Source organism: Myodes glareolus, chromosome 27 (assembly GCF_982192425.1).
Source record: "Myodes glareolus chromosome 27, mMyoGla1.1, whole genome shotgun sequence".
Classification (NCBI taxonomy): domain Eukaryota; kingdom Metazoa; phylum Chordata; class Mammalia; order Rodentia; family Cricetidae; genus Myodes; species Myodes glareolus.
The window spans coordinates 35,500,396-35,522,196 of record NC_142052.1 but is presented as its reverse complement, the minus strand read 5'-3'; the positions used below and the strand labels follow the sequence as shown (position 1 = coordinate 35,522,196).

Below are 21,801 nucleotides of genomic sequence, written 5' to 3'. Positions count from 1 at the left end.
TTGTGGTGACATGTGCGTTTATGATGGGGGGCATGCATGCCGGAGCACGTGTGTGGAGGTCAGAGGAGTCAGTTTTCCCCGTCTACCTTACATGGATTGTGGGTACTGATCTCCAACAAGGATGCTGCCAAGCCATCCAGCTGGCCCAAACCAAATTCTTGAAAGAATTAGAGTTAAGGTGTATCCAAATCTAAAGTAATATTATCACCCCATGTCACAACACTGTGATCTGAGAGTACGCTGGCCTGGGTTGTAGGACAAAGCCTGTTTTGAGATACTGTCAAAAACTGCCAGGGAAAATTGACAGGGAATAATGCAAGAAGATACACACACTCAAGGGAGTGGAAAGTGTCCCAGCATGAAGGAGGAGGAGAGAGTATGTAGAAAAGAGCGAGAGATGTGGTTGGCAAAATGTCTCCCATCTTATTATTCTCACTGTCATTGCTAGCAGCAGCCACGGTCCTTTCCTACTGGGCTACGGAACGTCCGTGGGAAGCCCCTCTACACACACAAGATTATCCAAGTATCAGATAGATATTTCTCACTCACGAAGATCCTAACAATTACCTTCCCACTGAACAGAGAAAAATCACTTTATTTCTCCAAGTTACAGCTTCTTCTAGCAATTGTCTCCAGACAGTCAATGAGAGAGCCAACGCCTGCATGCAAGCTCCACGCATTGTATCTTCGCTGTCCCCTCCTACACTCCAGATGCAGCTAATAGCTCATAGGGGAGACCTGACCTGGCGGAGAACCCCCCCCGAGCAAACGCTAAACTGCTAACTGTGAGGAGAGCAACAGACCCAGCCGGGACAGAGAAGAGGTGAGAAGTCTACCATCCTTGGTCCTCTGAGATTTGAGGAAGGCACCAGAGCTGCTTTGGGGAGGATGGAGAAGAAGCCCTGGGAGTGGCCAATGCAAAGCCTGGCAGAGATGTTGTGCTGAACGGGCGTGGCCAGCCGGCCGGATGCAAGAGGCAGGGCAGGAGCTGGCAACTCTGCGCATACTGGTGATGAGATCCACCGTGACGCATTGTATGCAGGGCTTCACGGGCCACCAAATGGTTCTTCTTCTCTTCAGCGGTGGGAATTCTTTATTGCTGATGGTATTGCGCTCCACCAGGGTAGCGGGGGCCCTGCTGTCTCCTAGAAGATTGCTTTAGAGGCTAAGGACAGACAGTCCAAGGCAGGGCCTAGAGCACACATCTACCACAACAGAACATTGCCAAAGGCCAGATTTAAAACTAAGTGGAAAATATGACTGATGCGGCAGGCAGTGGATATAAGCTGAGACACAATGATAGTTCTATAGAGTGTGGGGTCTGAGAACACAGGCGACCCTGAAGAAATAAGCATCAAGAGACACCCCCCTCCCCGTTGAGGGCTGGAGAGATGGCTCAGAGGTTAAGAGCACTGGCTGCTCTTCCAGAGGTCCTGAGTTCAATTCCCAGCAACCACATGGTGGCTCACAACCATCTGTAATGAGATCTGGTGTCCTCTTCTGGCCTGCAGGCATACATGCAGGCAGAATACTGTATACATAATGAATGAATATATATATATAAAGAGAGACTCCATTGAGAACAGTGTGGAACTCATTTCTGGCCGAGGGGCAGGTATGAAGCACACCAGGGCTCTGCCATCACCAGGATTATTTTGAGAAGCAAGAGTAAAGCCTTTTAGGGTAGTGCCAGCAATGGTCACTCTCAAGATGCACTGGCTGGCACACCTAGCATCGTTACCAGTAAAGCCAATGGCTACGGTCCGCGGCATGAAGTTCAAGCAGGAATGAAAACCATTTGCAAGCACATATTTATTGCAGCGTGAGCTAAACTTCAGTGTGTGTAAGCACAGCCCAGAGGCCCACAGGAAGCCGGGCTCCTGAAGTCGGGCTTTCCCCAGTATGTTTTCCGAATAAGTCCACGAGAGACTCTGGCGTTGACTCCAAACACCATATGCTGAGCACGACTTCAAGACCTAAGACTTAAACTCGGCATCAAATACAACACTTCACTGCAAGGGAGCTAGAGGAATGATTTTATAAATGCAATTTCAAATTTTAATTTTTCTTAAGGCACAGTGAGACTAGACCACTGGCAAAACCAAGAAAACAGGATAATCAAAATCTACTAGATTGGCAAAATATAGATTGCTCAGTACTTTTGTTTTGTTTTTTGTTGTTTGTTTTGTTTTGTTGGTTTTCTGAGACAGGGTTTGTCTGTAGCTTTGGAGCCTGTCCTGGAACTAGCCCTTGTAGAAAAAGTTGGCCTCGAACTCACAGAGATCCGCCAACCGCTGCCTCCTGAGTGCTGGAATGGAAGACGTGCGCCACCAGCACCGCCTGGCGATTGCTCAAGTTTTAATAACTACTTTTGTATAATTAAATATTTAGTTCCAAAGAACCCCACATGTCCCTGTGAGCTGAATCACTGAAAAATCAAAAGACACATAGATAATGAGATAGATAGACAGACATAGATTATTTCACTAGATATAAATGTGTACACATATCCACATATATCCTTAATTATGAGAGCTCATTTTTCATCTGATCAGAAGGGGCAGCTGATATCTAACCACAAACGAAGCACAACTAAGACTTTGGTCATGGTTCTTCCACTTCAGCGCCGAGCTTCTTGGCCCGGGCACTACTGTCTGTGCACGGACAGTTCTAGGATCTGGGACTGCCGTGTGCCACCGCTGCGGGACAGACAGTGGCATCCCTGTCCGCCAGCGACCAGTAGAGCCCTCCCACCTGTGCGTGTGGCAATCAAAACTGTCCTTGGACAACAGCAATTGCTCACTCATCCAAACCGTGTCTGGACGTAGACGCCGCTGAGCATCTGACCCACAGAAGTCCAGGTTAACCATTTCAAAAGCCACACAGCCCCCGCCCCCACAATATCCCAATGACAGACTAATCTTTTCCTCAGCCAGGACGTCTTCTAAATGTTTCCACATCGGAGTTTCTGCTCACAGACAGTGAATGCAGAACACGCGTCTTCATTTATACGCCTCTCACGGCCAACTGGGGTTGTTTCCAACGAAGTGTTCGTTTGATGAGAGGAGAAGGCTGCTAAAAGCTAACAGTAATGACGGCATTAATCACAGCCCAACCTTGCGGAGCCCTTGACGGCTCTCCGGGCACCTTTGCATACATGAGTCCCAGCGTGGCATCCAGCAACAGTTCCCTGATGTCTTAAGTCTCCACGCAACGGTTTACCACCTAAGAGTATTCTATTGTACCTACCAATGCCGCTTTGCAAGTCACCACGAGTAACTGACTGCAATTGAAAATGGTAAGAACTCTGGTAAAGCACTCACAAACCCACGAGGAGGGGCAGGAAATGTTTCTGCTCAGGCACAAACCAGAGAAGCCTGGGGCTCTCGACTCATTACACAACTTGGCCCAAACAGGATCTCTCTTCTTTTCCTTTTAACTCAGCAGCGGATTTGAGAAGGTAAAAAGCAAACAGACTCCTTTCTGGTATAAGTGAGTAGGACGTAACCGGAGAGATAAGAAGGTTTTAGTTTTGCTTACGATTTCGCCTTATAATTTATTTATTTATTTTTGCTTTTTCAGACATTTTTACGTGAGCAATTAAAAAAAAAATCTAATAATCCAAGTCTGTTGTTGATCCATCAAACAAACAAACAAGAAAGACTTTTGTTCGGTCATGCAGACTAGAAAAAAAATCTAGTAAGGAAAATAAGGCAGCCTGCTCCACACATGGGGTGAGCAATGTCCTTGGAAGCCAGACAGTGGCAGTGCTGTTGGGTTTCTCTCTGTAGCCCAGGCTGCCCTGGAACTCACTCTGTAGCCCAGGTTGGCCTCAAACTCACAGAGATCTTCCTGCCTCTGTCTCCTGAGTACTAACTGGGGTTAAAGGTGTGCACCGCTACGCCAGGCTGCGGGACTCTTACAATGTGCATTCCTGTTTTGTGTGCAAAACTAAGCAGCAGCTGCTGTTCCCAGACTTCGCTGCAGAAATATTTTACACTTAAGCATTCCGCCTTATTTTTTGAGGCACTAACTATAAATTTCTACATTCTTTCCCGTGAGCTAAAAACCACAACTAAAAACAAAACCACTTTCCTCTCATTCCGGGAGACAGCTGCATGCATCTGTCAATCACACGCTGGAGGGGAAGGGCCGCCTTTGCCGGCCGTACTCACATGTGAGGGCTTAGCTCGTAGAAGTTTCTGTTTCTGTAATCCTCCACTTTCTCAGGCGAGTAAATGGGCAAGGACCGGTAGGGGTTCACGGATATAACCACACTTCCAATGTATGTCTGTAAAGCAGAAGAAGAAGACAGTCAGAGGCTAGCAGCAAACGGGACACATTCAAACACCTCCAAGTTCAGCGTGATGCAGTTGCATCCCTCACCATGATTTTACACACTTCAAGAGCACTGTGCCTCTCTGAAGACAGGCGGCCAATAATGCATGTTCGTTTTGCTCATACAGGGAGAGCACACATTTGTAGACTGGAAATACGTTTTCAGATAAATCTTGACATAACTTTATGACTGTACAAAAGCTCCAGAAGCTCTCCAAAGTCCCGTCACACTGGCCAAGTTCCCGTAACTGACGCTCACTGTAAGCAAGCAATTACAGCTCGTTTGTCCTCGGTCACCTTTAGCCTTCTAAGTGAGCTGGAGCTTCGGCTGCCCAATTCCCCAGCCCCACCCACACCTAGGGTAAAAGCTTCCCTCGGGCACAGTCCCTCTACTCCCTGCCTTCTAAACCAGTACAGACCACATACAATTCAGTATTAGGTCCACAGCTAGCTAGCCCTTGGGAATATACACGCCACAGAATTCCACGCTACAATACACTTTGGCAGTAGCATTGACAAGTGCTTTCTGATGCAACATACATTTAATGCGGAGTTGACAGCAAACGGCCAATTGAAATGGACGCCCTGAGGGGTCAACGCTGTATTTCAACAGACGTTAACTAACCCCTAGCTGCCAACTAGAACTCTCTTCCTTTGGGCTTCACCCTTCTGTTGCTGGCAGCCCCGGTAAAACTGGCTCCGGCCCTTTTGTGCCTAGCACAACACCACGGGTGACAACCGTCTGGGCTGCTTGCAGGTAAACTCGTCTTGGCAGCTCTGGTTTCCTTAGTTTCGACATCATGAGGACGGAAGAGAAAGAGCCTCCCTAAACGGGCAAATGAGGGGTTTAAAATGAAAACCTGCCTGTCTAAGACATAGTTATGCCAGACATGAGAGCGTGGCCACTGGCCGTGGCTTTTATATTTACTGAGTAAATGATGAGCCCTCCTCGCGGTGGGAAGTACGTGTGCCTTTCTCCTTCGGCAACATAAAAATAAAATTTAAGCGTACAGACTTTGTCAGCAGAGAAACCGACCCCTGGGCTGACTCTTCACAATGGCTAAGCGGTGATAACCATCTGCCACGGTGGCATTCTTGCAGAGAGAACAAATTCTGCTGCCTGGGTTTCGGCATCAGCGCCCCGTCCTCTCCCCCCCCCCCCCCCCCCCCCCCCCGGCTAATGACACACACGCAAATTACTTTTTATTTGTAACTTTTCCTGCACGGTGAAGTAGCTTCTGCGCCGAGCTGTATCACCATCATGCAGAACAGGGCCTGCCCACTGCGGCTGCTCGGTCTCTTTAACTGAAGGACTGGCTCACACTAGCTCCAGTGAGCGCTAAAGTGGACACTGCTGTCCATTATCCTTGGGTTGATGTGCAACGCCAAAGTCACTGTATACAGCGGCCACTGTTTTATTAAGCCTGTAGGCCATGCATTGCCAGTGCACAAAGCCTTAAATGATACCCACTCCCCCACCCCCAGGTTTCCTGCCCTACTGTGGGTGCTTCTTGCAAATACAGCCAGAAAACCATCTTTCACCTGTACACACATGGGATGAGCGGAGTGCTTCAAAGGGGAGTGTGTGTTTATTTTCCAAGTCTCTGAATCTGGACTTGGATCAGTGAGACACTAGCAAATGCGACCCAGGCAGAGAGATTGGAAAACCATGCGGGACTGGTATGTGCCTCCATCTTTGCAGCTATCCTGTGCTCTTGGTATGAATGAGCTTGAGCCATCCACGGAGAAGTCAGGGAGGGCGGGGCGGAGGGACAAAGTGTTCTGCCCTATAGCCAGTACTATATAGGTTGTGAGTGAGCCAGCCCACACCATTAACCCCACTAAAGCCACCAGATACTTGAGGTTACAGGAGTCATCCCAGATGAGCCCAGCGGAAGGTACACAAGCTGAAGTCAGACTAAGATTCTACTCCAGAGAGTTGTCACCCAAGAAGATTGTCACTTTAGCCATTTCTGAAACTAGTTTGCCGCAACACACCAATAACTGACACTCACACATCTCTGAGTAAACCAGAAAAGGGGCCAGGCAGGACTAGACACACTCAGCTAAGCAATCATTAGAGCTGCCGTACTCCCCACGTTAACAGACTTGGTGGGATCCGATCTGTACCCACAAGAAGCCAATTAAACAGCAAGCAATAGCGAAAAGGAGGAAAGGGACTTAAGGGGAAGAAGAGAGTGTGGGAAACACACTCACTGGTGCACATGCACACCCAGTGTCCCTCTGTGGGGGTCTTCATTTGCGTGTGTTATCTAATAGAAGACAGTTGAGGTGAGGTGAGCCCAGCCCACACCACTGTTTGGGCTTCCAGCTCTCCTGCAGAGCTGTCTGACAAGTTCTTGGGGCCCTGTGAAGTCCCTTTCCTGGAGACAAGTCCTTCCTTCCTTCCAAAACCAAGCTTCAGCCTCCTCCACCCAGCATGGGACTCATGGAGAAATTCCAATTTATTGGGGACAAAGCTCACCTGGGTCCCTCTAGAATAACCTCATCCCTGCCAGGCTGGTTACACCCACTCCACTCCACATTTGCATCCTAAGCCTTGAACCCCTGAGGTTTGCCTTCAACCAGGACAGCTGTCCTGATGCTGCCTGGCTCCTTCCTCGAAGGTTCTATAAGCCAAGGCTTCAAAATCCCCGCGGTAGCAGCAGGAATAATTAAATATTCAGTCACAAGCCCCCTTCCTCGGAAATACAGAAAGTAGTCCTGGAAGCAGCTGATTGGCTCGGGGGACTGACATTCAGTTCTGGGTCTGGGCTGCCCAAACTCATGAACTCCTGAAAATGCAGGATAAAGCTTAGTTCTTCAGGGGTCAAGGGGAGTGACGGGGCAGCTCACGTCTACACCAGTGAACATCTGAACTTCAGCGTTATCACTGCCCTTTTCTTATTGCATCAAACTCTCAAAAGAAGCTCACTGTCAAGTAGCCGCTTCTTCCATCTCCTTGCGCTCTGCCCGCATCCTCCCAACAGTAGCACTGCGGCCGCCATTGGTGTCAACTTCCCCATCAACCAGGCAATGCAAAGGTCCTCTCCTGTCTGTCACTGCCCTGTGCGACCAGCCTTCAACATCTAGGTCGGTGAAGGAAAAGAGGAGAGGAACGAGACGGGAACAAGAAAGGAAAAGTGACACAGGCGGGGAAGGAGGCTGGACCCCTGTCAATCAACAGCCTCGCTTCCACTTCTCCAGGGCAGACATTAAGTCACGAATGTGCAAACAGTCCTGAGTCAAAACCATCCCCAGCTGCGCATTTTCAATGCTTCTGGCACTCCCACCACATGCCTTGCAAGTAACAAACACAACTTGAGGGTTCTGCTTGTGCCTGCAGCGGAAACTGAAGCTTTCCGGAGGACAGTCCGTACCAGCCTTCCCTCTGCAGACTCCGGTTCAGAGCCCGGGAAAAGAGCCTCTGCAGCCAGAGCTTGCGACAGGCCATGCGTGCTATTCCCAGAAGAGCCCTGGCAAAGCTCACAAACTCACTCCTCAGAGACCATCTCAGGGACCTGGGGAGGCACCAGCCACCCACAAGCTTTCCAAAGAGATCTCGCATGAACTCTGGCACTACAGGCATGGATGGATTTAGCTGAGGTCTAGGGGCTGGGGTCCTGGCTTGGCTGTTACACAGTGGTCAGTAGATTCCAGCAGGGCCACAGAGCATTTATAATACCAAAATACACACTGTTTACAGAACGCCCATGCGCTTGTTGTGGGCTTGGTGCTTGGATATATAATCTCATTTAATCCTCAGATCTTCGAGGGGGAATTAGTGATAGTCCCCCTGAATGTCCACGTGAGGAAACTGGGAAGAGCTAAAAATGTGCCTCGCTTTACACAAAACTGAAGGCTTACCAGAAAACGTGGAGCCAAGGTCTCCAGAACGTTCCAAATGGATTTCAAGTATAAGCAGCGGGAGATGTTGGAGAGGCTGAGCTGAGGGCTCAAATGCTGCAGGCACGGGTTCAAATGTGAGCATGTTCACCATCCAACCCCTGACTCCAGAGCTGCTCCTGCGCTGCCTGCCTTGAAACTCAAGACTCTGCAGTCTAGGTCCCCTTCCCTCCTCCCTTCCCCATCCTTCTTCCCAACCCACTCCATCTTCCTTTCCCATCTCTCTTCCCTTCCCTCTTCAGCCTCCCTTCCCTCTCCCTCCTCCCTTCCTATCCCTCCTTCCTTCCCTCTCCCTCCTCCCTTCCCTCTCCACCCTCCCTTCCCATCCCTCTTCCCTTCCCTCTCCATCCTCCCTTCCTATCCCTCCTCCCTTCCCTCTCCATCCTCCCTTCCCTCTCCATCCTCCCTTACCACTCCATCCTCCCTTCCCATCCCTCTTCCCTTCCCTCTCCATCCTCCCTTCCCATCCACCTTCCCTTCCCTCCCCTCCTCCCTGTGTTTTGCTGTGTAGCCCAGGCTAGCCTTGAACTCCAGTTCTTTATATAGTCCAGGCTTGTCTTGCACTCGTGGTTTTCAATCCACCTTAGGCCCTCCAAGGCTTGTACCACAAGAGCAGTTAGCTCTGAAATATCGCTTTTCTGTCGAGAAGACTCAGTTTGTTTATGTAGCCTCTTTAGAGTAAATAACACCCCAGATATTCAAGTAAGTTTTGTCTGTTAATTGACAGTTTCCTGACGGGTATCTCTGATGTCGAGATGATTATTATGATTAATCTTTTCTGTTGAGATGAAAATGTTTTTCTTGTAACCTGAAGGCTGTCTTTCTTTCTAATCTAAAGCGGCTTCAGAAGCTGTCAGGGACAAGGTAGGAAACCGCCGAGCCACGCAACTTTCACCTCTGAAGCAGGAGTGGTCAAAGCCAGGACTCAGACAAAAGCAGTCCATCACAGAACCGTATAAACACACTGATTTAATTGACTGTTGATAAATGAGCAACACATTTATTAAGGGCCAATTTTATTTGAACATTATATTAAACATAAAATCCCCTCACAGTCTGTCTCGAGATGAGTCTCCTATACAGAAGACAACAATTTGAGAGCTAGCTGCTCTTGGGGTACAAGCCTACATTCCAGCCTTAGAGGGCCTAAGGCAGATTGAAAACCATGAGTTTAAGGCAAGCCTGGACTACACAAAGAACTGGAGTTCAAGGCTAGCCTGGGCTACACAGCAGAAGGAAAGGAGGATGAGGAGGGGAGGGAGGAGGGATAGGAAGGGAGGATGGAGAGGAAAGGGAGGAGGGATGGGAAGGGAGGATGGGGGAGGGAAGGGAGGAAGGAAGGGGAAGGGAGGAGAGAAGGGGAAGGGAGGAGGGATGGGAAGGGAGGATGGGGGAGGGAAGGGAGGAAGGAAGGGGAAGGGAGGAGAGAAGGGGAAGGAAGGAGGGATGGGGAAGGGAGGATGGGAGAGGGAAGGGAGGATGGGAGAGGGAAGGAAGGATGGAGAGGGAAGGGAGGAGGGATGGGGAAGGGAGGATGGGAGAGGGAAGGGAGGATGGGAGAGGGAAGGAAGGATGGAGAGGGAAGGGAGGAGGGATGGGGAAGGGAGGATGGGAGAGGGAAGGAAGGATGGGAAAGGGAAGGGAGGAGGGAGAGGAAGGGAAGAGGGAGAGGGAAGGGAGGAGGGAGAGGAAGGGAAGAGGGAGAGGGAAGGAAGGATGAAGAGGGAAGGGAAGAGGGATAGGAAGGGAGGAGGAATGGGAAGGGAAAATGGAGAGGGTTGGGAAGAAGGATGGGGAAGGGAGGAGGGAAGGGGACCTAGACTGCAGAGTCCTGAGTTTCAAGGCAGGCAGTACAGGAGCAGCTCTGAAGTCAAGGGTTGGATGGTGAACATGCTCACATTTGAACCCGTGCCTGCAGCATTTGAGCCCTCAGCTCAGCCTCTCCAACATCTCCCGCTGCTTATACTTGAAATCCGTTTGGAATATTCTGGAAACAGTGGCTCCATGTTTTCTAGTAAGTCTTCAGCTTTGTGTAAAGCGAGGCACATTTTTAGCTTTTTTCCAGTTTCCTCATGTGTACATACAGGAAGACTATCACTAATTCCCCCTCGAAGATATGTGCCAAGTGAGATTACGTATCAAAGCACTAAGCCCAGAGCAAACATTCCACAAACAGTACCCACTATGGTGGTATAAATTCCACAGGGCACGACTGGAATCTACTGGCCACTGTATAACAGCCAAGCCAGGACTCCAACTCCTAGACCTCAGCCACATTCACCCAGCCCTACAATGCCAAAATCATGAGGACTTTCACAAAATGGTCTTTATATACAGGAACTGGCCAAGTTACCCTACAGCCCATGAGATAGTCCTAACAAAGCTAACGCTAAGACGACACACAGCACACGGCCTTGGAATCCTCAGAACAAGAGCAACTCGGGTCACAGGAGGAAGCCGCTCTCCTCTGAGGTCTTGGATCCTGGGAATTTGATCACAAGACACAAACGATCATGCGTCACCCTGCTATTAAGGGGACATCTGTGTGACTTCCCCAATTCTCCTGAAGAGATCCTTTGTCTCTGGGGTTATATTAGAAGGCACACTGTGGTCTAGCAAATGTTCCGGTTGCTTCTTACCCCATTCCAAAGTGTGCAAAATGGTGTTGAGTCAAAATTCTAAATGTGGGGTCAAGAACAGATGTCAGGACCTCTCTGGTACTTGAAACAAAAACACAACCTAGCGTATGTATTAACGGTGCCACTCTTGGAAACATAGCTCTGTGTGTGTGTGTGTGTGTGTGTTGCTTATATGCATTAGGTATCACACTCACACACAAACACAACACTAATTATACCCTATTTTTACAAGTGAGGAACCTGGATTCACGGGCTGAAATAACGTAGCCGAAGTGGTACACGTACATCAAGTGGTACACATACATCAAGTGGTACATGTACATCAAGTGGTACACGTACATCAAGTGAGAGACGTATATCAAGGCCCTTGAGAACTAGTCTGCACACACCCAGTACGCCCACAGCCCCATAAACACCTGTCCCAACGCTGGAAGAAAATCAGGACACGAGAGACCGGTTATGTGCCCAGTTCTAGCACATCTGTCAGTCAGTTTCAAAGCCTTCCACAAAGCCTGCTTCCTCAGGACCCACACTGTAGGACCCAGCCATGACAAGCTCAATAGAGGGACGAGTCTCCGTAGTTTACCCTAAGACAATACCTGGTTCCCGATAAAGGACCACAAACTGAGATCACCCAGGCACCACCCAGGAACAGACCATCCAAAGGTAATTCCTAACATTCTAAACATTGTAGATAGGATCCCCTGCCAGCACACACCCATTGCCTTTCACCAGGACACCCCTAGACAAATGTCAGCCAATCAGGGGTCCTGAACCTTAGAAACCCCTCACCCCAATCTCTGCTATTATAAAAACCCAACCCCAATTGAGCTGGGGCTCTCTGATTGTGCCAATATGAATACCCTAGACACTGGGAGAATCCAGAGAGTCTGAGTCCTAGTCTGAACTTGAATAAGAATAAAGGCTCTTTGCTTTTACATACGGGACTCAGTCTCCTAGTTGGTTCTGCCGGGGGGGGGGGGGGGGGGGCTTGGTGATCCGGGCATAACACACACGATCCTCATGACATCACCACATCTTGCTTGTTGTTTTTATTTTTCCAGTATTTTTCAATCTGAGAAAAGAACTCATCTCTGTTGATTATTTTATCCGGTGCGTTAAGCCACTGGCCTCAGACCAGACATCCACAAATATACTGCAAACTATGGCTGCAGATGACATCCAGGCATGCTGGTCTAGCCTAAGACATTCCTACCCTACTAACTATAATCTTTCATCCCTGGGCTGTCAGTCAATTTCAGACCATAAATTAAAGAACTATATATGAATTCCCTGCTACGCTTAAACACGGGCTAAAAATACCACCCTGGGCTGCCTTTAATCTAGAGCAGGACAGGGCAAGGCTGCCATGTCATTGCCGAGACAAACTCGGAAAGGAGGGAGGAACTGTCCAAATATATATATATATATATATCATTCTCCAGATCCAGTAAAAACCCTTCACTAGGGTACAGGGTGACCCTGAGTTGTTCGGTGCCCTACTTGTCACAAGTCCTGAAAATAGCGTGAGGTGGTTACCTGGAAGCGGAGATAGAGCAAAAACGAAATCTGCGCAATGGAGACAAAAACGAGAGCGAGGTAGGAAAGACAGAGTGGGAAAGGGTGTGTCCCCCAAATCTGCATGCTGGAAGCTTCACCCCAGATGTGGCAGTCAAGTCGGGGGCACCATTAAGAGGTGGGGCAGCACCCTCAGAAGAGATTTAATATAGCTCTCACAGGACCCAACTTCCTGGAGAGAGTAGCTATAAAAAGTATCACCAGGCCCTGTAATCCCTCCCTGCTCCTCCCTGTCCTTCCATGGATCAGCTCCAGGCCCTAGAGTCCATCTCCTCCCTGTCGTTCCATGGGATCAGTTCTGAATTGCCATCACATCTTTCTCCACCTTGTGACAGAATCAGGAACCCTCACTAGGACAACAGTACCATGCTGTCTGAACCACCAGCCACCAGAATCATTTGTCAAAAACATCTAATCAAAAACAAACAAACAAAAAAACAAAAAAACCAATATTCAGTTACAGCAAAAGAAAATGGAATCCAAAACAAAAACAAAAACCAAATTCTGGATATAGCCACTCCACCTACAATGTATTCCACTTCTACGTCACGCCAGTCTCCAGAGTAGGAACTCAGTAAGACAAGCACCAAAACACCCACTTCACGGATGAAAGGTCTCAATTCCTGATACTGGCGGCTGGGAGTCACTACGATTCCAAAGTTTGTTCTGTCTGCTCGAAGCCCAGATCTTTCCCAAGATGCCACGCTGTGTGTGTGTCACCTCCCACCTATTCCAGGGTCAAGTTCAAAAGGCAAAATCAATTTCTCTTTAAAGATTAGAATCACCATTAAAATCCATCTGCTCCGTAGACGAAGGAGGAGAGCGGTGTGGAACTGAACTGGCCCCATGAGCCCAGAGCCAAAAGGCTTCGTCTACTTGGTGCTCATAAGGAGGACCATGAGGAGCTGTCAATCACTTGCTGTTCACTTCATATGATGATGATGAACGTTCTTTCCTTAAGATCTTCTAGGCTCGGCTTTGGGTTTTGGGTTTTGGTTGCAGGGTGCAGAGCGGGTAGCTACTTGGTTATCATCTTGTTGATTCTGTTTGGTTTATGAGGGCAATGTCATGATAACCTGACATGTCATGACATGACTGAGAACCTGCCCCGTGTCCAATAAGTTCACGTCGCTGTACACTGAGTGCTCGTTCAACACAGACCAAAGCACGGTGGCTTCCATGTTTCACCTAGGTCACTTTGAGGCCACCTAATTCCAAAGCTTATACAAATTTCAACATCACATGAAACTCCTTTTCACACTAAACAGGCTTTCCTAGTAGTGAGGGCATTTGACGTTCGTGGAAAAAAAAAAAATCAACCAAAGGTGATTAGCACACGAACACTCTGGCATTAGATTTCCTGGCTACAAACCCCAGCTCCATCTCATACCCACTGTGTGACCATGGAACAGACGCTAAGTCTGAGCTAAAACATAAAAGACTTAAAGTATTCGAGGAGTTTACGGACACGGACAAAAGTAGTAGGGCCAGGCCTCAGGTTAGGTCTTTGCTCCTTGAGTGTCCAGCAAACCGCTTCTAACAGAGGCCTTTTCTTCTGATGGCCTCATAGCCTCAAATCTAACTCCAGGGATGGCTGTGACCACAATACTTGAGTTAAATGCTTATAAATATCACACAGAAATTTCAAGAACAATACAGGACCCCGCCGCTTGAAATAACGGCCTGAGACTGGCGGATAACACACACACTGCATCAGCGTGGGAGAGATTTGCCCAGTTACGCAGGCTTTTATGAAAGTTTGCACAAAGCCGGCTGTCCTCGCAAATCAGACACAACATCCCTCTACGCCCCATCAGCGACGGCCACAGCTTTATCTAACCTTCTGACCGGTCTCCTTTGAACTCCCAAACGCACACACAATCTGCTCTCTACCATGTCTAGGAGCCAGCCACTCCCACATGCGGCAGTACAAGCATCTCATGAGAACAGATCTGGGTCCTCCTCCTCCTCCCTTCCCCGCTTAGGCTAGGCAGAAGGAGAAGGGGCACTGAAGATTAATTCTGCCCCACTCAAACCTCATCGGGGCTGGGATCTCTGGGGGGAAAAGAACGCATGTTTCCAGCTCTAGGAGAGAAACAGTATCCCTCCTTACACGAACAGTTTACAAGACTCTGAACCAAGACTGCTTCTGGAAACCTGGCACAAGATAACTCCATTTTCATGTTACATGGCTCGATGCTGCTTGAAATGGTTTTCAAAAGCATATGACTTTTATAAAAAAAAATTACAAAAACCAAAAGGACAGTTAGGTAATAAGAACAACAGGAAGCTGGACTTTGGTGCCGGCTCTGAGCTCTGCTAACAAATGAAAGGTCCAAATGTCCGATTTTCATTCGGTCCAGCCTGGAAATACCCTGAGCTAAGTCACTTACACACACAGGGAGCATTCCTGATGCACACACACACACACACACACACACACACACACACACACACACACAAGGAGCACTCCCGACACACGCAAACAGGGAGCACTCCTGACGCACACAGACAGGAAGCAGTCCTGATGCACGCAGGGAGCACTCCTGATGTGCACAGGGAGCACTCCCGATGCACGCACCGGGAGCACTCCTGACACACACACACAGAGAACACTCCTGATGAACACACATAGGGAGCACTTCCGATGCACACACACAGAGAGCATTCCTGATGCACACACATAGGGAGCACTTCCGATGCACACACACAGAGAGCACTCCTGATGTGCACAGGGGCACTCTGATGTACACACAGGGGGCACTCCTGATACACAGGGAACAGTCATGATACACACACGCAGGGAGCACTCCTGATGCACACAGGGAGCACTCTTGACACACACACAGAGAACCATGATGCACACACACTATGAGGGTGAGAAACTCAATTCTTTTTTGTAACAAAAGGAGAGAAATCATTTATGGCACACATAAGTATCCCCAGGAACATACGTTAGCGCCACACACTATGAACCGTCCTGTGTCTAAATGAAAAGTGCTTGGGAAATCTCAAGATGAACAAATGTAAGCCAATACAATTTTTGCAATATTTTCGTAAACTAACCAATCATCCAGTACAAAAGCATGGGATCCCATCCTATCCCTATCTCCGCAATTTCTAAAAGCGAAGACAATTTGTACTAGATTTTCAAAGCTGTCACTTTCACAAGCGCAATTAGTTTAACATAAGATCTTGAAACCGGACTAATTCAGACCTGTATATGCAGCCCTGACAATTCAGACAGAAAACAAACTAAATTTAGTGCTGGACGCTAAAAACACTTCTGCCAGCAGACAGACACCTTGGCTCTTTACCTTCCAAATCTGCCCTCCTAGGTCTTACTTAAATTGCCGGTCTCCTCTTCCTGGACAGAACCACAGTCCTGACCAGCCACCCTAAAAACAGAACCATCTGACCTCAGGTCTGCCTCTTCCTCCATCACAATAAAGCCCACGTGAAACCTGCCCCTGCTGCAAGCTTGCCCAGGGTGGGGGTGGGGAGGCCGGAAAGGCTGACAAAGGGCAGAAGGAACGGAGACCAGGCAGTGCTTGGGAATGTCACATCTTGCATTTCCCAGCCACTGAGCCCACACTGAGCCTGGGAGACTAAAAGGCACGGCCTGCAGCTGGTCCCAGCTTGAACTGCACACTGCCAAGAGAGGATAACAACAAACAGCCCCTTGACCCTGCATGCTTCGAACCCCCGCCAACCCAATTCTTCCCTCTAGCTCCTCTTACCTGGTCCTCCCCTGTCTCCACCACACAAAGTCCAAAGCCCTCGCTGGGAAGGGCAGCTGGACCCGTCCCCAACTCTGTTGCTACTGGGGGTCACAGACCTGAACTAGCGTGTCGGTGCTTAAACAAGAGCGTTAACCCCCTTCAGATGCTATCACTGGAGCATCGCAAGGAGTGTGGTGCATCAAAATCAACCCACAGGTTACAGGCGTGTGGTGCATCAAAATCAACCCACAGGTTACAGGAGTGTGGTGCATCAAAAGCAACCCACAGGTTACAGGAGTGTAGTGCATCAAAATCAACCCACAGGTTACAGGCAAAACCTGAGCTACTCTGGAAGCAGGAGGCTGGTGATGCTGCATAACTAGACTTAATTCTGCCTCAGATGCTCCAAAAAAAAAAAAAAAAGATCTATTCGCCCTTCTCTGCCATCAGAAGTTCACGGTCTGGGAAGCACACTGTTGGGTGCCCATGGAACTAACATGCATCGCAAATGCCTCCCATGGGGCACAGCTGGAATACGGCAGCAAAGTCAACACAGCGGTGACTTCAGGGCTTTCTCAGCAACCATCTCTCTCCCACGCTTGCGGAGTTGCTGACGGTGCTGGGCTGGTTACTCACCCCTCTCTCACCCTGGAGTCCGCTAACTGACGACCCAGAGAATGCTAGCTAGGGTTTGCGCTCACTCTAGAGCAGCTCGCAGCCAGAGCCCAGTCACCTCTCAGACAATTCTGTCAGAGAAGACACCCTCTGACCTTTTCTATGGGGGTGGGAGGCTCAAAGGGAGAGGAACAGCAGGGTGGAAAACAAGAGGCCCCCTAACCTAGGACTAGACCACACTATGCTCACACTGCAGCCACACAGAGACTTTACAAGTCTGGGCCAGCTTTCTGTTCCCAGCCACCTTGTCAACCCAGTGTTAACACACACACAGGATGGAGTGCCCCAAATGGTTGCCTAAGGGACAGAGCAAAGCTAGATGAAGATACAACAACATCTATTCTGAGAAAAAACTGAAAAATCAACACGAAGCACAAAACACAAAACAAGGCGATGCTTCGTGCAGGTCAAACGGTTTTGTCGTGACCCGCGTCGGAAAGGAAAGCAAGAATATTGTCAAAATCAGGGCCAGAGGTAGGTCTCCTGGGGTTGGCCATTCGAGGCCGGCAATCATGACCACACCTACCATGCAGCTCTTGTATTTTTTATTACCAAAGCGATGTATGTTTACCTTAAGCAGGACAACATAGAGAGTTAACAGGATTTCTCTCCTGTGCCCACAGGGCTCCACCAACGGCATTCAGTTAGCAAGCCTTTCCCATCAATCCAGGCCCATTTGAAACAGCAGGACCATGCTCCACGCGTTACTCTAGAACCTGCTTCCTTCCCACTGAGAACAGAAACTGCTTTGTCGTCTACGACATGTGTTTACCGGTGTTTAACGGGAACGCACCCTTCTCACGGGGAGCGTAGCCGTCAAGCACCACGGAAAACATCAACGGATGTCAGTATCTACAAACTAAAGCCAGTTTTCTCCTTCTGTCTTATAACCAGAAAGGGCATTCCAGTAATAGTCTAGGAAATAAAATTATGCTGACACCCAGACATTTTGTCTACTAAAGACTCATGGACGTTAACGTTTGGCATTTTGCTAAGAGGGGCATTGTTTTGGCTTTCAGTGGCCACAACAAACCAGGTATTCAAACGCACATAAAGCCCGGCTCTCCTGTCTTCAGTTCATCGGAAAGTGAATTGTGCTGCTCGGTGCCAAAAAGAAAAATGACCAGCAACGTTAGTTAGGATATAATTGAGTCCTCCGATCTTCATCTTGGAGACTGAGGCTTAAAGGCCATTGTTCACTTGCGATCAGACCACACTTTAAAGCTGCAGAATGGCCAAGCTTTCCCACCTGAAAACAGGTACTGTACACAGAGGGGAGGGGAGGAGAGTAGAAAAGAGGGGAGGGGAGGGGAGAGGAAGGGAGGGGAGGGGAAGGGAGAGGAGGGGAGGGGAGGGAAGGGAAGGCCAGGCCAAAAAATGCCATTCCCCTGTCCTGGCAGCCCCCTCAACGCCTTTCAATGCCTTTCCCATTTGGATCACCATTTTAAATAAACCCTGAACCAGAACTATTCCTCGGATTCTGCATCCAGGCCTTTCAACGCCTTTCCCATTTGGATCACCATTTTAAATAAACCCTGAACCAGAACTATTCCTCGGATTCTGCATCCAGTACCAAAGTGACATCCTCAAAGCAGGACCCAGCAGGCTCCCATTACTGTAAAACTTCCCCAACTTCCTACAGTGCCAATCAGGAAACATAAGCAGTTCTCCGTCAGCGCAATGACTTCTTTCGTGAAGAATCTAATCACTCAGAGTTGCCCTTGGGCTACACTTAGAGCTTCAGTTTGAGGGCTTGAGGAGGTTCTGAGGTGGAGCCTCTGGGGGGTGGACAGGTCACTGTGCTGAATCCACAAGAATGCCGTAACTCCGCGGCCCTATGGAGCCTCTCACCTCCCCCTGGGACGACACAGCCGCAGCTATCAACCAGAAGGGAAGCTCTCAACTCTGAATCTGCCGGCCCTTTCCTCATGGACTTTCTAGAATTACGAGAAACAGACTCCTGTCTGTCATCCACAGGATGCTACATGACAGAAGTCCAAACGGACTCAGAGTTTCGACCACATAGAAAAAGGCTATATGACAAAACGGTGAAGCCCATGACTCAATACAAATTTTAGTCTGTTCTACGAAAGCCAAGGCTTTTCTCGCTATCCCCTTTATGTCTCTCCCTTTATTTATTTCTATTTCTTTCCCACACTGATACAGAAAATGGTGTGCACAGCCCAATAATACGGCTCATTTTGATGCACAGAAGCCCTTTTTTTAAAGGAAAAAGCTCGGAAGCAAGGCAAGAAAATCTATCAATCCTACCTCTGCCCAATCTACTCTACTTGCCTCTCGGCTCCTGACATAGAAAACCAATAGAAAATCAATACCCCACTTCATTGGTTGAATTCACGCCACACCTTTATGCCCACGCACGCAAGGGCGGAAGATAGATCTGCTTTTTAACTCCTGTTTCAATCCATCTGGAGAACTTAACCCAGTAACGCGACCAAAGTGTCTTTGAAGGGATCTTTAAAACATGCGGCTTGTCTAGCGGTGGACGTGTTTACATGGCTGCATTTCCGTCCCTGCCATGATACTGACAGCAGCCATGCTAATTCGTCTCCGGGGAACATGTATAGATCAGTCACCTACTGCAGTGTCTCTACGGGCAAGGATCAGGAAGGCTATGTCTTCTCCGAGAGCTCAATGCCATGTCTTGGTGAGGAGCGCCTAAGCGATCAGAGTTCTATACTCTTCCAGAGGCATTCAAGACGCCAACGGGGCTCAACACTGTCTGAACTGATGTCCTGGGGGGAGGAGGGGGACCTGACACGTGGCACTCACGTGCAGTACCTGGCACATAGCTGACGTTTAAACGCCATGGGGAAACACTTAACCAAGTTAGCAAACACTCCGAACCCTCTGAGGGTGTAAAAGAAAAACCTGACTGCTTAGGAACAGGAGAAAGGAGGGCGTGAGGTGGAAGAGCCAGCTCTGCCACAAAACCCGGGACCTAAAAGCCACGGCGGGGGGCGGGGGGGCTGCACACACTCACATATATCTCGTTGTGGTCGAAGCGCTTCTTGAGGTTGCCGATGAAGGTCTCCTCATTGAGCGGTTCTAGAAGAACCATGTCTCCCACGCCGATCATGTTGTCCAGGAGCGAGGACTTCACCTCCATTTTGGCCATTGTCTGCAGCTGGAAGAGAAGGGAAGGTGTCAAATCCATGCACAAAACTCTTCCGGCTGGGTTCTGTGCGGCTGGAGAAATGACCCCCCCCCACCTGCCACATAAAATGCCTTTGTCTCCCTCCCCACGATCCACCTAGCTGTCTTTGCCATGATGCCTCCCTGCCGCCAAACGAACCTTCTTCCGAGTCCATCCTCCCAGGCAGAGGCCATCCACAGCGAGTGCCAACAGGAAGCCACCGTCACCATGGCCCCGATGGCATCTCTATCACCAACCTAAACTGGCACAATTCCAGCAGAACCCCTTTCCGAAACCCCAAGCCACCCCGTCCCAGTCCTTCCAGCAAAGGCAGCCTAGGCCATACTGAACCTGCTTCCTCTACAATGACACACCTCGGCTTCCCAAGACTAACTGGCAAGGTATTAGCCTAAGAAACTGTGTTGGAAATGATGCCGGTGACCCTGCTCACCATACCAAAGAACTCCGCATGCAGTGATGAACTTAATCCTCGCAACAGCTCCACCGGGAGCATCGTTAACGCCGTGCTAATAGGAGCTACCTGGAGCCGGTTGAGCAGGTAAAGGCACTTGTCACCAAGCCTGCAGACCTGAGTCCAATGCCTAGAACTCACACGGTGGAAAGAGAGGATCAACTTCTGTAATTTCCCCTCTGCCTTCTGTGCACACATACCACGGCATGTATGTGCCCACCCCAACCATATTAATCTTAAAAATTTGCATGAGGAAATCAGGCCATCAAGTCAGCTCGGTGGGTAAAGGAATTTGCCACAAGCCTGACACTCTGAGTTTGAGTCCCAGGATCTAAGGAGAAAAAAGGTTGTTATCTGATCTCCACACCATGGAATCTTCTCATCGGGTCATTCACGAATACACAAAAGTAAGGTTGGTTTTTTTTGTTTTGTGTTGTTTTGTTTTGTTTCAATGAGAAGAAAAATCGAAGATCAACCTCCTGATTTCTGGCAAGTGTTTTATATGTGGTGTTAAAAAATCCTGTAGCATGCCCCGCAGTGTGGTGCATGTCCTGATCCCAGCAGGCAGAGGCAGGCGGATCTCTGGGAGTTCGAGGTCAGCCTGGTCTACAGAGCAAGTTCCAGGACAGCCAGAGCTACACAGAGAGGCTGTCTCAAAAACAAACCAACAAACAAACAAGAATGCCATCGCTACTCAGACACCATAACTATGGGAAGAGGTTTCATCCCGGCATGGGAAGCTTATTATTCACAAAGAGTACAACCCACAAGTAAACGAAGGCTACCCAGCCAATAGAACCAGCCAAGGTAATCTACATATTCTCAGTTTTCATCCTGACTAGCCATCCTAACAGCCAAACCAATTTAACTCCAATGACTGACTAGACCCAAATACTACTTCCCCTTCGCCTCGGAAGGGATTGCTGCCCTGAAGAAAACAGAAGCACCCTGTAATGGCAGCATATTCTCCACCCAGGATGTAGGGTGCCATCCACAGAGGAGAGCTAAGCCAACCAAGGCCCCAGTCTCTCTGCTGCCAAAGGACAAAAGCTCCTTCGAATGTCTTCACGACGGAAAGGGTGTGGACTGTCTATTGTACAAGTGTGAACGTTTGACCAGCTCTTCCCGTCTCAGATGGACTCCCTGCAACAGTCCTAAGTGTTTCCAGCACAATAATCAAGTTTAAATGATGCTGAGACACAGAAAAGAAGACAGATGGGAAGGAAGGGAGGGAGAGACCAGGGGGGGCGAGGAAGGAAGGGGGAAAAGAAGGTAGGAGGAAGGGAAGGAGGGACGAAGGAAGGGAGGAAGGGA

General features: G+C 49.0%; 1 protein-coding gene across 5 annotated transcripts in view; it reads right to left on the bottom strand.

The window, feature by feature from the left end:
• The window catches only part of Myo1b (myosin IB), a 164,423-nt gene that overhangs the window by 107,999 nt on the left and 34,623 nt on the right, over positions 1-21,801 (bottom strand). For all 5 annotated transcript variants that reach the window (XM_087902379.1, XM_087902380.1, XM_087902376.1 and 2 more), the window contains exons 2-3: positions 19,863-20,006; positions 4,176-4,291 (exon numbers count right to left, since the gene is read on the bottom strand). In XM_087902379.1, coding sequence (XP_087758505.1) covers positions 4,176-4,291; positions 19,863-19,997 — 251 coding nt within the window. In that variant the 5' untranslated portion in view covers positions 19,998-20,006. The remainder of the gene's footprint in view (positions 1-4,175; positions 4,292-19,862; positions 20,007-21,801) is intronic.